This window comes from Salvelinus sp. IW2-2015, linkage group LG17 (assembly GCF_002910315.2).
Source record: "Salvelinus sp. IW2-2015 linkage group LG17, ASM291031v2, whole genome shotgun sequence".
NCBI classification, from domain to species: domain Eukaryota; kingdom Metazoa; phylum Chordata; class Actinopteri; order Salmoniformes; family Salmonidae; genus Salvelinus; species Salvelinus sp. IW2-2015.
The window spans coordinates 2,663,266-2,681,325 of NC_036857.1; the positions used below are offsets into that span (position 1 = coordinate 2,663,266).

The 18,060-nt window shown below is 43.4% G+C and overlaps 1 protein-coding gene and 1 pseudogene across 1 annotated transcript; one reads left to right on the forward strand and one right to left on the reverse strand.

Annotated features, from left to right (window-relative positions):
• LOC111976685 (short transient receptor potential channel 4-associated protein) lies at positions 1-11,815 on the forward strand. Its single transcript, XM_024005702.2, has 19 exons — positions 1-172; positions 691-819; positions 981-1,097; positions 1,198-1,255; positions 1,354-1,409; positions 1,700-1,828; positions 2,118-2,319; positions 3,207-3,395; positions 5,433-5,575; positions 6,029-6,157; positions 6,258-6,316; positions 6,455-6,556; positions 6,659-6,742; positions 6,826-6,916; positions 7,024-7,164; positions 7,308-7,419; positions 10,611-10,723; positions 10,940-11,146; positions 11,641-11,815. The coding sequence occupies exons 1-19, from the start codon at positions 56-58 to the stop codon at positions 11,776-11,778; spliced, it is 2,316 nt and encodes a 771-aa protein (XP_023861470.1). The 5' UTR covers positions 1-55; the 3' UTR covers positions 11,779-11,815.
• A 4,323-nt stretch (positions 11,816-16,138) lies between these two features.
• Positions 16,139-18,058, reverse strand: LOC139022556 (myosin-6-like; annotated as a pseudogene).
• Positions 18,059-18,060: the final 2 nt, after the last annotated feature.

An 18,060-nucleotide genomic window follows, 5' to 3' on the forward strand; every position in this document is an offset into this window, starting at 1 on the left:
CTCTGCCGTCGACAGTCCTTAACTTCCTGTTTAGACAAGCAAAAGAGGAAGAAGTATGGCGACAACAGAGCGACTCGGGCCCTCTCGGACCCGAAGAAATAGTAATAAAAACATACTTACAAGGATCAGACATGGACAAATCAKTGGCGGGGGACTTAGTCGAGGCACAGAGGTAAAATACACATTTAGAAATCCTTTCTAAAAGCTGAAATTATGAGGGTTTGGGACGGAGAAAACCTAGCTAGCTAGGTTGCTAGCTAACGTTACGTCTACTCGGAACGGAGCGCTGTGCAAACGGCTGGCTAATGTAGTGGAAGTGTATGTAGGTAGTCATTTTATTAGCTAGCTAACAAGTTAATATGCTAACTACTACGTTATCTACTTCACTAAGATGGCTGGCTTTCTTGTAGCGGACTGAACTCCACTCCATGGTGAATGAAGTAAAATAAACTTCCTTCACCATGTCCGCTAGCTTCCTTGCTGATCACTGGAAAAGTTGTCACAGCAACCCCTCCAGGCTACAGCTATCTCATTTTAAACATCAACTGGTATAGCCCCTCAAATTAGGGCAATGACTCGTGTGTGTATATCTTGTCTATCTAATATACACTAAGAGGGGGATCGYTTATTTATGTACTGCATTTTCCCTATCATTTTCTTGTTCCTATCGTGTTCCCTCCTTGTCCTCAGATGTCTGAGGCCCTACTTCAAGAGAGGGACCATCAGGCCAAGTGGCATGGGATTCCAGTGATGCTGCAGAGACTGTATGACAGCAGTCACCTCAACAGTGACCTCTCCCAGATCCACTCCATTATCAAGGTGCAATAATTACTCTTCGCTGACCTCGTTGGTGCTGTAATGCCCCYCTTTACAGGCGACTGTTTCATGTTTGTTTTCCTCGTGGTAGCTGTGATGGTAATTGTTRCTGAGCTGACAGATGTTGTTCATGACGTGTTTGTGTTCTCTCTATGGTGTGGTAGGAAGTGGCATCTTTTCTCTCCATGGAGGCAATGTCGTTTGTGACAGAGGACAGGAGAACAGCACAGGAGTCCACCTCTCCCAACACATACACTTTTGACCTCTTTGGCGGCGTTGATGTGAGTCTCCAACATGTTGAAAAAGAGGCGTATAGAGCCGACGGTCTTGTCAGTGACCATATTTGCTGTGTCAGGGTTTTAATTTCTCCTTTGTCCTCAGTTACTAGTGGAGATTCTGATGAGACCCACCCTCACCACGCAGACAAATTTCCCTAAAAGTAAACCATATTACATTCCTATGTCATAGTTTTGCAAATGYGAGGAACCAATTTTTTCATSCCTTCAATATATATTCTAACATATGTTTTCATTACAGTGAGTGATGACCTCGTCAAGGATTGTTTAAGTGTTCTGTACAATTGTTGTATATGTGTAAGTATCAATGCCTTAGATAAAGTGTTTGAATGCATGTAAGAAATACAGAAATCCTCCCTGTATGATGCCAAACGCTGCATCATATGAAAGTTACATATCTTGAAAACTTGATTGCTGACAAGCAAAACATTTTGGGACTATGTCAACAATGGATTAATGAAACAAATACCAAAATATTGTTTTTGGGTGGAGTTTTCCTTTAACACAGTCTGACAGAGGATGATGTCTACCCTCTTTCCTTTCTTTTAGTCAGGGAAGGTTAATCATGAGCTTTCCCTCACTTTCAGATGGAAGGAGTCACTAAAAGTCTGGCATCACGAGATGACTTTGTCATGTTTTTGTTTACGCTCATGTCAAACAAGAAGACATTTTTGCAAACCGCCACATTGATTGAGGACATTCTTGGGGTCAGGAAGGTAAGGATGCATACTATCACTATGTCAGTCCTTACACATTTGCAGTTACCACAGGTCATTCAAATTTGCTGAACTTTGATCAAAYCAAACTGAACCTAAATGGCCAAAAGATTCACAAAAACGTTAATGAGTTGTTCCATGCCATTTCAGCAAGCCATGACACCCACCATTTTGGATGAAATGGTTTCTGTAGTTAGAAACAGATAAGAAGCATTCCAGAATAATTTTTGCTTTGCCAGTTTAAAGTGGAATGACTCTAATATCTTGTACCTTCATCTTTATGCTCCAGGAGATGATCCAGCTGGAGGGCATCCCCAACCTGCCCAGTCTGGTCCAGAGCTTCAAYCAGCAGCAGCTGGCCAACTTCTGCCGCATCCTGTCAGTCACCATCACTGAGCCGGACCTGGGCAACGATGACAAGCACACACTGCTGGCTAAAAACGCCCAGCAGAAGACCAACCTCTGCCCTTCCCACTCTGAAGTCAACCAGGGTAAGACAGCTCTCACCATCAGACCAGGGAGAGAGAATGGAAGGTGTTGTCACATAATGATGCTTCATATGACTAGCATTTAATGAAGAAAATCCTTGCAAATTACTTGTCCCTCTTTTGCTCAGCGATGAATGAGATTCAAAAATTATGGATTTGTACTTCTCAATGTTTCCTTAGGRCTCAGTTAAAGGGGMAATCTGCAGTAGTTACATCCATTTTTGGACTTAATGATTAATGATATATACCTATTGATTATATAACTTCTAAATGCCTCATAAGCTTAGTTCAACTGTCGTACCCCATCAGAACCCAAAATATACGATTGTTTTACTCCAATGTTTGTAAACTAAGTATAATTTTGATATCATGGATGGTCAGTCCTTGCATCCATAGCTCTACACATAACCATGTGTATGTGACAAATAAAATTTGATTTGATTWGATTTTTCTGTTTATGAATTTTAGAGTGGTTGCATTTCTCCAGCCCCATGCTGCAGCTTTTTAGTGAAACAGCGACGGGGGAGTACGCTTTGTTATTGTTTTGACTGCTGATTGCCACTTTAATGGAAACAGTAAATTGATAATAAAATAATCTGTTCTCTCCGTGTGCTCAGGGKTTAAAGTTCTCAGTCACTTTTTGGGGGCTAGGTTGATAGCTTATTTTGTCTAAAAGAAATACTGAAGACCACACCTGAACGTCTACAACTAGATGGACATGTATAGTTTCAAATACCTGCCCTTTGTTTTGACAAACAAATCATTCCTAAAAACAATCTGTGATGCTCTCTGTTGAGTTTGGAAATCCCGATGTGGCACGCGAGCTGAGATGGACTTAAGTTTCAGTCATTCATGGGATTTAATTTTGATTTAACCCCTGTGTGCATCAGTGGCCCTGCTGAACATCCCGGGCTTCATTGAGCGGCTGTGTAAGCTGGCCACCAGGAAGGTGTCTGAGGCCTCGGGGGCATCCAGCCTGTTACTGGAGCTTCAAGACTGGTACACATTGCTGGACAACGCCCTGGTGCTGGACGCTCTTATGCAGATGGCCACAGAGGATGCCGAGCAGAGCAGCACAGGTCAGACCAGTAGATAATACATGCACTCTCCCTCACATACATGCCYACACGCCATGCTCCGGTCATCTGAGATATGCTGACGGTGTAACGGACCGTTGTTCACTGTTTTCTTACATCAGTAATACGGTTCAGAATGTGACCCACTTTACAGTCACATGTGATGTCATAATCTTCAGGGATGTAAACTCGTCACTTTTGGCCRTTTTGATTTCAAAGTTAATGTGTAGATCTGAAAGAAAGAAAATCTGACAAAGTGCAGAGTGTATCACCCATTGGGCTATAAAATAAAGGCGCAAACAGATCTTCTCCCTGTGTGATCACTAAATAATGGTGTATAATAATAGTGTCATAGACTTCTCTCTCTGCTACAGCACAGCAAGTGGTATCGGAGCGCCACGTCTAGGACCAAAAGGCTCCTTAACAGCTTCTACCCCTAAGCCATAAACTGCTGAACAATTAATCAAGTGGCCACCGGACTATTTACGTTGACCCCCCCCCCCCATTTGTTTTGTACACTGCTGCTACTCACTGTTTATTGTCTATCCATAGTCACGTCACCCCTACCTACATGTACAAATTACCTCTAACCTGTACCCCTGCACACTGACTCGGTACCGGTACCTCCTGTATATAGCCTTGTTATTTTATATTATTGTATTTTTTTTTTACTTTAGTTTATTTGGTAAATATTTTCTAACTCTATTTCTTGAACTACATTGTTGGTTAAGGGCTTGTAAGGTCCACAACCTGTTGTATTTGACGCATGTTACTAATAACATTTGATTTGATATGTTTYTCATACCGAAATTAATGGCTGAGCACAAATCAAATGTTATTRGTCACATGCGCCAAATACAACAGGTGTAGTAGACCTTACAGTGAAATGCTGAYTTAGGAGCYCCTTAACCAACACTGCAGTTWAAAAAAAATACAGATCAGAATAAGAGAGAAATGTAACAGAATGTATCCCTACTCGTTCTACAAATAGCTCATCAGAGTTTAGAGTGATGTCTTATCAGACTGAGTGCTTCATCATCCAATGTTGTGTTTGAGCAGCCAGCCACATCCCCTACCAGCCATTAGCCCTACTCAGCTGTGGACAGACAGCATCATCCCCTAACCAGCCTTTAGCCTACTCAGCTGTGGACAGACAGCATCATCCCCTAACCAGCCATTAGCCTACTCAGCTGTGGACAGACAGCATCATCCCTAACCAGCCATTAGCCTACTCAGCTGTGGACAGACAGCATCATCCCCTAACCAGCCATTAGCCTACTCAGCTGTGGACAGACAGCATCATCCCCTAACAGCCATTAGCCTACTCAGCTGTGGACAGACAGCCACATTTTCCCTAACCAGCCATTAGCCTACTCAGCTGCTTCTCCATCCGTTCTTTCTGCGCATCCCCCATCAGTTTTAAAATGTTATTTAGCCGTGATGGTGGGCTGGGGTTGTGCAGACAGTGATGGGGTTTCTGTTACATTAGTTTAATTATTGGAGCGGCTCACAGCGTGAGCGTAGTGGATACATATATCTTTTAATAGCTTCTGTAAGAACAAGCAGGCCAGTCTGACTAGGCTGAGTGCCATAGAGGAAAACAGAGCACAGAGACAGTCATTCTTGTGCCTTTACATCACTGAAAACTACCAGTTTCTAGCCCAAACCTCTGGAAYTACCTTCTCCCCTTTTCTACATCGAAATTGTCGCACATTTTATATTTCTAAACTACTCGAGGGCTACTCAAACAACCTTGTTTGGTCATGTTACCTGGATAGCTAACTAATAACAAGCTACATTGGCTTAGGACTGCATAATTTATTAGCAGTATCACAATACTACTCTATGGTGATATTTGGCCTGGTGTATCGCACGGTTAGTAAAAATATTGTTATTGTGACGACCCCACTCGGGAAAATAGGCATCTTACAGCTTTTCTTGGATTTAACAGAATTGTTTTTGTCACCTTTTTGGGCCCCTCACCAGTTATCATCCCTGAGTCTTAATGTGTTTCTTTGCACTGTGCTGTTTCTTTCTCAGAGTCGCCAGACGAGAGCTCTCTGGTCACCAGTCCTCTCAGGCACAGTCTGCCCCAGTCCATGAAGATCGTCCATGAGATCATGTACAAGGTGGAGGTTCTCTATGTGCTCTGTGTGCTCCTCATAGGCCGCCAGAGGAACCAGGTGAGACACAGATAGCTGGACTTTAGTCAGGAAATGGCTTCAATCAGTAACTGAGATTGTAAAGTTTCTCCACTGTGCTTCTGCCTCTGCATTCCTTGCCTTTTGTGGTTTTAGGTTGGTTGTTAAGTACTTTGTGACATCTGCTGATGTAAAGTTAAGCTGTAAGTCCTGGGGGGGGTGGTATATGGCCAATATACCACAGCTAAGGGCTGTTCTTATGCAGGATGCAACGCGGAGTGCCTGGGCAAAATGCAACGCAGAGTGCCTGGATACAGCATTTAGCCGTGGTATATTGGCCAGATACCAAAAACCCCTGAGGTGCCTTATTGCTATTATGAACTGGTTACCAATGTAATAGACCAATAAAAATAACCTGTCCTGTCATACCTGTGGTATACGGGCTGGGTTTTATAGAATCCATTTKATTGTAAAGACATGGTGCCTTGTAAACAGGTTCACAGAATGCTTGCAGAGTTCAAACTGATTCCAGGACTCAACAACCTGTTTGACAAGCTGATCTGGAGAAAGCAGACATCCACCCACGTCCTCCACGGCCAGAACCAGAACTGTGACTGCAGCCCGGTAAGAAGACCGCTCTGGGAATGGGCTCAATGGCACTGTAACACTAAGCACCTCTATTGCAGCACTCATTGGTCCTCCTCTCTCGATCTCACTCACACAGGAGATCTCCTTTAAAATCCAGTTTCTACGACTACTCCAGAGCTTCAGCGACCATCATGAGTGAGTTCAGTACAGACACTATGATTTAAACTGTATTTCTGTGGAATTAGACATATGGGTCTGGTACTGAGTTTGGTACCATCGTGTTCAGTGACTCTGTCATTTGGATCATGTCTGTTCTTTCCTCCTCCCTCTCAGGAACAAGTATCTCCTCTTGAACGCTCAGGAGCTGAATGAGCTCAGTGCCATCTCTCTGAAGGCCAACATCCCTGAGGTGGAGGCTCTCGTCAACACGGACAGGTAGGGCTGTTAGTTAGCCAGGGGCATAGGGATGGAGGACATTTTGTGTTTCTGAATTTGACAAATCCTCCATTGCGTTGGATATTTTCTCTCTATATATAGAAATCTAATCTGTGATGGTAAAAAGGGCCTCCTGACACGGCTACTTTCAGTCATGAAGAAAGAACCGGCCGAATCCTCATTCAGGTGAGTGTGTGTTGACTCCAGRAGTTAATTRGTGAAACGTCATCAGGTATAGGAAGAGAAGTGTTAAACCCCTGTCTGTCTAGGTTCTGGCAGGCGAGGGCGGTGGAGAGCTTCCTGAGAGGATCCACCTCCTACGCTGACCAGGTGTTCCTGCTCAAGAGAGGCCTGCTGGAGGTACGGAGGCTGTTGCCAAGCAGTGAAGCCACACACACCTATGATAGAACCGCCTTCAAGTCTTCATTTAAAACCTCCTATTAAATCCCTCTCCTCTGTCCTTCCAGCACATCCTGTTCTGCATYATAGACAGCGGCTGTAAGTCCAGGGACGTGCTGCAGAGCTACTTTGACCTTCTGGGGGAACTCATGAAGTTCAACATCGACTCCTTCAAGAGGTTCAACAAATACGTCAACACAGAGGAGAAGGTAGGACACGGCCCAGGAGAGAGGCACTTCAAAACAATGAGGATCAGACCGATGGAAAGGGAGTGCAGTCCACTTTCTAGCTTAACCCTAGAGATCACTTCCTTTTAATACATGTTTGGTTTCATTTCTGCTTCCTGTGTTAGTTCCAGACGTTCATGACCCAGATCAACAGCTCTCTGGTGGACTCTAACATGCTGGTGCGCTGTATCATTCTGTCCCTGGACCGCTTCGAGAGCCAGACTGACGATGTGAGAGGTAGGTCCATAGAAAATAGTCTTAGGCCTACCGGTGAACACGTTTGTGGCTGTAGAAACGTCTTAACCCTCTAGAGTCGACTGACACACCGTTGCGTCAATCTAASTGGTGGTCTCCGTTTTGCTCTACGGCCCCCACAAGTGTCTGGATTCATCTGAAGTCGGTACCATCGACGTGCCAATTTCTGTTTGTAGCGTCCGAACCGTTTGGGTTACAAACAAACTCACAAACACTATGGTGTTCTCCGTTTTTCTCTACGACCCGGGACTTGTCTGAAGGTAACCAGTACCAGTTTAAAAACATTGATGGAAGTATGAAGGTTGTTTTGTGGCATCCTAAAAAAGGAGTTTAATATGTTTAAAAAAAAATATATACACACACACACAGTGGTGGAAAAAGTACCTAATTGTCATACTTGAGTAATAGAAAATGACTCCAGTGAAAGTCAACCAGTAAAATACTTGAGTAAAAGGTTTTAAATATACTTAAGTATATTTTAGCAWTTACATTTACTTTTAATACTAATATTTCACATTCCTTATTTTCTTGTTTTTTAAGTTTATGGATAGATAGGGACACACTCAGACATCATTTACAAACAAAGCATTTGTGTTTAGTGAGTCCACCAGATCAGAGGCAGTAGGGATGACCAAGGATGTTTTCTTGATAAGTGGGTGAATTTTACAATTTTCCTGTCCTGCCAAGCATTCAAAATGTAACAAGTATTTTTGGGTGTCAGGGAAAATGTATGGAGTAAAAAGTACATTATTTTCTTTAGGAATGTAGTGAAGTAAAAGTTGTCAAATATATAAATAGTAAAGTACAGACCCCAAAAAATGACTAAAGTTGGACACACCTACTCATTCAAGGGTTTTTCCCTTATTTTGACTATTTTCTACATTGTAGAATAATAGTGAAGACAAACTATGAAATAAGCAATGTAATCATGTAACCAAAAAGTGTTAAACAAATCAAAATATATTTTATATTTGAGATTCTTCAAAGTAGCCACCCTTTGAGTTGATGACAGCTTTGCACACTCTTGACAAACCGGTTTTTAGAAATGTTTGCTAATTGATATATACATTTTTTTTAAATCACATTTACATAAGTATTCAGACCCTTTACTAAGTACTTTGTTGAAGAAACTTTGGCAACGATTACAGCATCTTCTTGGGTATGACACTACAAGCTTGGCACACCTGTATTTGGGGAGTTTCTCACATTCTCTACAGATCCTCTCAAGCTCTGTCAGGTTGGATGGGGAGCGTCACTGCACAGTTATTTTTAGGCCTCTCCAGAGCTGTTCGATAGGGTTCATGTCTGGGCTCTGGTTGGGCCCGGTTGGGCCCATTCAGAGACTTGTCCCGAAGCCATTCATGCGTTGTCTTGTCTGTGTGCTTAGGGTCGTTGTCCTGTTGGAAGATGAACCTTCACCCCAGTTTGAGGTCCTGAGCGCTCTGGAGCAGGTTTTCATCAAGGATCTCTCTATACTTTGCGCCGTTCATCTTCCCCTCAATCCTGATTAGTCTCCTAGTCCCTGCCGCTGGACAACTTCCCAACAGCATGATGCTGCCACCACGCTTCACCATAGGGATGGTGCCAGGTTTCCTCCAGATGTGACGCTTGCCATTCAGACCAAATAGTTCAATCTTGGTTTCATCAGACCAGAGAATCTTAGGTGACTTTTGRCAAACTCCAAGYGGGCTGTCATGTGCCTTTTCACGGAGGAGTTTCTTCCCTCTGGCYACTCTACCATAAAGGCCTGATTGGTAGAGTGCTGCAGAGATGGTTGTCCTGATGGAAGGTTCGCCCATCTCCACAGAGGAACTCTGGAGCTCTGTCAGAGTGACCGTCGGGTTCTTGGTCACCTCCCTGACCAAGGCCCTTCTCTTCCTATTGCTCAGTTTGGCCGGGCGGCCAGCTCTAGGAAGAGTCTTGGTGGTTCCAAACTTCTTCCATTTAATGGAGGCCACTGTGTTCTTGGGGACCTTCAATGCTGCAGAAATATTTTGCTACCCTTCCCCAGATCTGTGCCTCGACACAATCCTGTCTCGTAGCTCTGTGAACAATTCCTTCGACCTCATGAATTGGTTTTTGCTCTGACATGCACTGTCAACTGTGGGACCTTATATAGACAGGTGTGTGCCTTTCCAAATCATGTCCAATCAATTAAATTTACCACAGGTGGACTCCAATCAAGTTGTAGAAACATCTCAAGGATGATCAATAGAAACAGGATGCACCTGAGCTCAATTTCAAGTCTCATAGTAAAGGGTCTGAATACTTATGTAAATAAGGTATTTCTTTTTTATTTTTTGGATATAAATATTTTTGGATCCATTTTAGAATAAGGCAGTGACGTAACAAAATCTGGAATATATTTTTGGATAAAAAAAATATTTATATCCTCAGCAATCTACACACAATACCCCATAATGACAAAGCGAAAACAGGTTTAGAAATGTTAGAATTTTTTGTTGTTGCTGAAAATAAAAAATAAATGCTCAGGATATATACCCTGAGCTTATCTCCTAGATATATAGGACAGACACGTCAACCTTGTTACTTATGATTTTTTTTTTGGACTGTCTTTTTATTTTATTTAGCCATCTTATGAATGTGTTATTCAATGTGTTTCTAAAGGCCAAAATGTATATTTTATAAAAAAATTCTAAACCCAATAGCTAAATGATCCATAGTATGACCATCTTAAAACAATTCCATGTATCAGCTTAGAACCCCCACAACAGCGTAGACTTTTAACAATTAACCAGGCAGTCATTGTAACTAAGAATGTGTTCTTTATTTTACCAGCCTGGTAAAATAAAGGTCAAATAAAAGTAAGCTCACTTGAAGCATCAGGAGGCTTTTGAAGTAGTGAAATATTCCCACTGGGCACAGACATCAGTTCAACGTCAAGTTTTGATTTACATTTGGTTGAGTTGTCAACTAATGTGAATTCAATGTGAAATAAATAAAACCATGTCATTGGCTTTGGGTTCAAAGATTCAATGTCATATACATTTTTAGGTTGAAGTGACGTGGAAACAACATTGATTCAACCAGTGGGTTATGTCTACTCTTGGTGTTCGTAGAAATCCACCTCTGACTCCTCCATGTCTCTGTYTTTTTTTTCTGTCTGTCTCTCTGTCTGTCTCTCTCTCTGTCTGTCTGTGTCTGCCCTGTAGTTGTGGAGGTGCTGTCAGAGTGCAGTCTGTTGTCCTACATGGTCCGCGTGGAGAACAGACTAACCATCCTCTTCAGGCTCGTCAACATCATCAACGTGCAGACGCTCACACAGGCAAGGAACCCCCCTATCCCATTGTCTGTTGTCAGGTTTACTGTAATGCTAATGACTGTCATGGCATTGCATCCTCCTCCTAGCTATCATAGACTTTACATTCCTCTATTTCTTGKTTCTCATATTGAGACATACACTTGTCTGGATCATCTACATGTTAACGGACTGTGATCCTTTCCCTTCTGTTTGATGGTGGCTGGACCCTACCAATGTTAGGAGAATGTGAGCTGTCTGAACACCAGCCTGGTGGTATTGATGCTGGCCAGGAGACGGGGCAAGCTGTCCTTCTACCTCAACGCCCTGAGAGAGAAGGAGTACACAGAGAAGTACCCCGGCTGCCTGCTCAACAACTTCCACAACCTGCTGCGCTTCTGGCAGCGCCACTACCTCAACAAGGACAAGGACAGCACCTGTCTGGAGAACGTGAGTGTCCTCCCCAATGCGCTCACACACACACACACACCGACCGTTGTTCCTTGAATGCTGCCTACTCTATGGTGGTAATTCTGTAATAGGTTATCTGTACACTAAACCATGTTCTGTCCTATTGTGGTTGACTGACTTACTGATGTATCTCTCTCTTTGGGTTAAATGAGAACACATTTCTGTTGAATGCATTCAGTTGTGCAACTGACTAGATATCCCCTTTCCCTTTCTATATCATTCTCTCCTATCACTCTCTCTCTCTCCTATCACTCTCATATCATTCTCTCTTTCTCCTATCATTCTCTTTCTCTCCTATCACTCTCTCTCTCCTATCACTCTCTCTCCTATCTCTCTCTCGCTCTATCACTCTCTCTCTCTCTCTCGCTCTATCACTCTCTCTTATCATTCTCTCTTTCTCCTATCTCTCCTGTCTCTCCTCTCGCTCTCGCTCTCGCATCGTAACATTCTCTCTCTCCTCCTATCTGCAACAGAGCTCCTGTATCCTCTTCACCTATTGGAAGGAGACCGTGTCAGTTCTGTTGGACTCAGACCGGACTTCACTATGTGCCATAGCCAGCTACATCGACGAGGCCTACATGGATCTGGGAAGAGACTTTCTGGAAGTTTAGTCCCTGCGAAGCTTTCTCTGGAAAAGAGGGGGGGGGGGTGAAAAGAAGAGAGGCAATGTCTCAATCACCTGAAGACTGAACAGATCTGAGCGCTCACTTCTTCACATRGCTGTTATTCAGGGATCCATCGGTGTACAGAATGACTGTGTGCACAGTTTTGGGCATGTGTATGTATTTTTGCATTTGTGTGTGTGTGTGTGTGGATATGCTTTAGTGGGTGTGTGAGTATTGGCTGTAGGAGTGGATGCGTATGCTTGTGTGTGTAGCAGTGGAGKCTGGGGAGAGGAGCTATAGGAGGACGAGCTCATTGTAATGGCTAGAATGGAATAAATGGGTTTGTTTGTGTTTGATACCGTTCCATTGATTCCGTTCCAGCCATTACAATGAGCCTGTCCTCCTATAGCTCCTCCCATCAGCCTCCTCTGGTGTATAGCTGTGTTGGGGTGTGTCACATGCTGGAGTTTCCATTCTGTTTTATCTGTGGGGGGAAACAGTCAGCCAATCAGCAGCCTTTCACTAACAGAAGGGAGATGATTTCTCGTACCCTGTTGTCACTAGTTACCACAGCCACAAAGTCATAACCCTTGCCTATTTTTCTCATTTCTATTCTTAAAATGTGATTTCAACCCGAACCTTAACCGCACTGCTAACCTTATGTCTAATCTTAAATTAGGACTAAAATGCTMATTTTTGTTTATATGAATTATTACGATATAGCCCATTTAGTCTTTGTGCCTGTGGTAACTAGTGGAAACCCTCCTACCCTCTGGCAAAAAAACGACGGTCCAACTTCATATTGAGTGGTGCCAAAACTCTGCATTTACATGGTAATTACACTGGCAGATATAGTGGGTACATATACAGGGTTAGTACTTACAACTGGTATACCTGTTTTGATGCTAGTGTACTAGTCGAACACGAAGGACATGTTTTAACACAATCAATTTGAATTTGTTTGCAGATATAAAGCATGTTAAATACATTTTGTTGTGCAGTCAACGCAATGTGTAAGTACACCAACTGGGAAAAGAACATTACTCTGTATCTAACGGTATGTAATTACTATGTCAAAAATGTTTTAGGGACATTTAATACAAGTGGGACCAAAACATTGATATTTAAGGGACAAGCAATTGTTTTATTTTGGTGGTCTAAAAAGGGACTCTATATTTAAAGAAATGATCCATGTAAATKATAAAGTATTTAGGTGAAGGACAAGGTCGACACAAGGCTCTGGAACATGGACTCACCAGAAGCATGAATGTCTTGGGTCYGACAACACAGAGGGGACCTGACTGGCCATCCTAAGTAACGTTAGGAAAGATGCTTAACTTATGGCATGAGGATACGAGACTCCCTGTTTCAGAATGTGTATCTGTATGTGGCACTGGGCTTATGTCTGAGCTCTTCTCAGAAAGTGAGTGAGAGTATGTGTGTGTTCATCTAATACACAGGTAAGTATCTGTAACTTCACTTTGTAAAGCGAATGAGATAAATAACAGAACACCACTTTGGCTCTGTCTTGTCTTTTTATTYAAGTGCTTTAATTCACTACAACACATGGATGTAAAGTACAATCTATTGTTGACAATGGACAGTCCTGTCAAAGGCTATTTAAGTATGTAATATTTTAACATGGCGTTGGTTTGTGTTAGTCTATCACAAATCATTGCTATTTGAACACACGTGTCAAACACTTAACACCCATTGCAGTCATCTGAAAGCACAAGAGTTTAATCCAGGAGTACTAGCAGGCCTCCACTTAATTCTGCAAGCAGATTTAAGTCAGGCCTGAGACTAGACCACTCAAGAACACTCCACGCGTCTTGGAAAGCCATTTCAGAAGACGGGTGGGTTTTCCTGTTACATTTTAMCTGGGCTTTGCTACTTTCATATTTCTTTTGATCCTAACAAACTCCCCAGTCCCTGCCGATGACAAGCATACCCATAACATGATGCTGTCACCACAATATTTGCAAATGGAGAGAGTTTCACTCTGTTGTATTGAACTTSACCCAACCCTGTCGTTTTTATTTTAGGCCAAAAAGTTAATTTATTTGCGGGTTTTAACAGCCTTGTTGCAAACAGAATGTATTTTTTGAACACAGGCTTCTTTCTTTACACTTTGTCAYACAGKCCAGTAATATGGAGTGAATGCAATGTTGTAGATCCTTTTTGTATGTTCAAGTATTGTGGTGGCAGCATCATGTTATGGGTATGCTTGTCATCGGCAGGGACTGGGGAGTTGGGATGAAAATAAATATGAAAGGAGTAAAGCCCACCTCAGTCTTAACCCTGGGATAGGTTTTATATTATTATATTATATATATTTCTGTGGGACAATTACACACATCTCTATGCAAAAGACATACCAGTATGGCTTTCCAAGAGGTGGTGAGTGGTTTAGGCTCAGTCCTGACTTAAATTTGCGTAAAACAAGATTTAAATATCGCTGTCTGTATCAATGAACCTGAACCAAATTTACTGAGCCTGAGCAATTTTGACAAAAATGCTGGATATACGGTTTATTCGGAAAGTATTCAGACCACTTGACTTTTTCTACATTTCGTTACATTACAGCCGTATTCTAAAATTGACAAGAAAACTAATTTTCCTTATCAATCAACACACAATACCCCATAATGACAAAGCGAAAACAAGTTTTAAAAAATATACCTTATTTACATAACTATTCAGACCCTTTGCTATGAGACTCGAAATTGAGTTCAGGTGCATCATGTTTCCATTGATCATCCTTGAGATGTTTCTACAACTTGATTGGAGTCCACCTGTGGTAAATTTAATTGATTGGACAGGCACACACCTGTCTATATTAAAGGTCCCACAGTTGACAGTACATGTCAGAGTAAAAACCAAGCCATGAGGTTGAAGGAGTTGTCTGTACAGCTCTGAGACAGGATTGTGTTTGCACAGATCTGGGGAAGGGTACCAACAAATGTATGCAGCATTGAAGGTCCTCAAGAACACAGTGGCCTCCATCATTCTTAAGTGGAAAAAGTTAGGAACCACCAAGACTCTTCCTAGAGCTGGACGCCCGGCCAAACTGAGCAATCAGGGGAGAAGGGCCTTGGTCAGGAAGGTGACCAATAACCCAATGGTCACTCTGACAGAGCTCCAGAGTTCCTCTGTGGAGATGGGCGAACCTTCCAGAAGGACAACCATCTCTGCAGCACTCCACCAATCAGGCCTTTATGATAGAGTGGCTAGACAGAAGCCACTCCTCAGTAAAAGGCACATGACAGCCCACTTGGAGTTTGCCAAAAGGCACCTAAAGACTCTGAGACCATGAGAAACAAGATTCTCTGGWCTGATGAAACCAAGATTGAACTCGTTGGCCTGAATGGCAAGTGTCACGTCTGGAGGAAACCTGGCACCATCCCTACGGTRAAGCATGGTGGTGGCAGCATCATGCTGTTGGGATGTTTTTCAGTGGCAGGAACTGGGAGACAAGTCAGGATCGAGGGAAAGATGAACAGAGCAAAGTACAGAGAGATCCTTGATGAAAACCTGCTCCAGAGCGCTCAGGACCTAAGACTAGGTTGAAGGTTCACCTTACAACAGGACAACGACCCTAAGCACACAGCCAAGATGATGCAGGAGTGGCTTCCGTATAACTCTCTGAATGTCTTTGAGTGGCCAAGCCAGAGCCAGGACTTGAACCTGATCGAACATCTCTGGAGAGACCTGAAAATAGCTATGCAGCGACGCTTCCCATCCAACCTGACACCAACCTGACATCCAACCATCCAACCTGACAGAGCTTGAGAGGATCTGCAGAGAAGAATGGGAGAAACTCCCCAAATACAGGTGTGCCAAGCTTGTAGCGTCAAACCCCAGGAAACGTGATGCTGTAATCACTGCCAAAGGTGCTTCAACAAAGTAGTAAAGGGTCTGGGTAAAGGGTCTGGATACTTATGTAAATGTGACATTTCAGTTTTATATTTTTAATAAATTAGCAAAACATTCTAAAAACCTGTTTTTGCTTTGTCGTAATGGGGTATTGTGTGTAGATTGATGAGGGGGGGAAAAAACTATTTAATACATTTTGGAATAGGGCTGTAACTTAACAAAATGTTGAAAAAGTCAAGGGGTTTGAATACTTTCTGAAAGCACTGTGTACGGGTGACCACTTAGTTAACCTAAGTGTGACCTCTGAACTTGTTCTCCTACAGTTGTTTCTTAGTGTTCTGGCTGAAGGAGATCTTGGTATCATAGCCTCCGGTTCCACTAGCCTACAATTATACTCTGCTACACAGAGCGAGAAGCAGAGAAAGGTGAGTTTGGTTAGCTTCTCGAGGTCAGTTAACTTTCTGACAAATTAATAACAAAGTMATGCTGTGCCGTGTGACCCATCATTTTAATGATTGACAGACGCTATGTGTTTAACTAAGGAGCTAGTTAGGCTACTGTATATGGTGAAGTGTGTTTTTCATGTCCCTTTACTAACATCGTCCACTTGCTGCTCCAGCTTGACCTTGGCCTTGCTCAGCATATTGACCTTCTCCTCCCTGACCAACAGGTTAGTCAGGGCCTGCTGGTAGGCCTCCTGCAGGGCTGCCTTCTCCTTGGTCAGGCTCAGCATGGACTCGCCCAGAACACCTATCTCCTCCATCCGGTTCTTCACCTGAGGACAAAAAGGGGGAACAAACAATGTGGTATAAATATGAAAGTTCACAGTCATTGGACTCTGGAGCAGCGGAAATGCGTTCTCTGGAGTGATGAATCACGTTCACCATCTGACAGTCTGATGGACGAATCTGGRTTTCACAGATGCCAGGAGAACACTACCTGCCCGACTGTAAAGTTTGGYGGAGGAGGAATAATGGTCTGGGGCTGATTTTSGTGGTTCGGGCTAGGCCCTTTAGTTCCAGTGAAGGGAACTCTTAATGCTACAGCATACAATGACATTGTAGACAATTCTGTGCTTCCAACTTTATGGCAACAGTTTGGGGAAGGCCCTTTCCTGTTTCAGCATGACAATGCCCCTGTGCACAAAGCGAGGTCCATACAGAAATGATTTGTTGAGATCGGTGTGGAAGAACTTGACTGGCCTSCACAGAGCCCTGACCTCAACCCCATCGAACACCTTTGGGATGAATTGGTATGCCGACTGCGAGCCGGGCCTAATCGCCCAACACCAGCGCCTGATCTCACTAATTCTCTTGTGGCTGAAAGGAAGCAAGTCCCCGCAGCAATGTTCCAACATCTAGTGGAAAGCCTTCCCAGAAGAGTGGAGGCTGTTATAGCAGCAAAGGGGCGACCAACTCCATGTTAATGCCCATGATTTTGGAATGAGATGTTCAATGAGSACGTGTCCACATACCTTTGGCCATGTAGTGTATCTGATATATACAGCACAGTAAATTGACTGATCAGAGGTTTACACTACAGGAATGCTGAAAAGTATATCTGCGGGCATTGAGCCACCCATMTATACCCCCTTAGCTTGGGTACCAGTCTGTTTAGCTAACATTCCACTCCATGTCATTGGCCAAAAAAAAATTGCATTACAAGGAGGGGCAAGGAGTAGAACGGTAGTTAAACAGACTGGTACCCAGACTAATCCCTCCCTGCTCACCTTGTTCTCTGTGGCATGTCTCTCCTTCTCCACCTTGGCCATGGTGATCTCCAGATCTGTCTTTCTTCAGCTCTGCACACACGTCCTCCAGCTTGTGTTTCTTGGCGTTCAGGCTGGCGTTCAGGCTGGCGTTCAGGCTGGCGTTCATCTCCTCATCCTCAAGTCTTTCCTTCAGCTCTATGACCTTGGCCTTGATCAGCAGGTCACAGTAGTCCTCTGCATCCATCAGGTTGTCCTGCTCCTGGGGGTCAGGGGTCACACAGAGAGAGACTTCCTGTTTAGTACATCTTCTTAGCATCTCTTATCTTGATTTATGGCCTAAATGTTTCTGGTCTATTCTGATATGGTCTACATTTATCTTGTCTGATCATATTTCTACATGTTTACTTTATCTTATCTCATTGATTCTTATCTTGACGGCATCCTGTTGTACAGTGTAATATATTGATGTTATCTGTAAACACTCACTGCCTGCAGCTGTAGGGCCGGGTCATTCTTCTCCTGGATCAGGTCCACCTGTCTCTCCTGCACCCCCTTGTGCTTTGCCTCCGACTTGTCAAACACGTCCTTCAACTTGGCAAACTCCTCCTCTGCCGTGGCGCTCCTCAGGAGAGGCCTGAGCTTGAAGAAAAGCAGGGCCAGTTCCTCTGCCGTGGCGCTCCTCAGGAGAGGCCTGAGCTTGA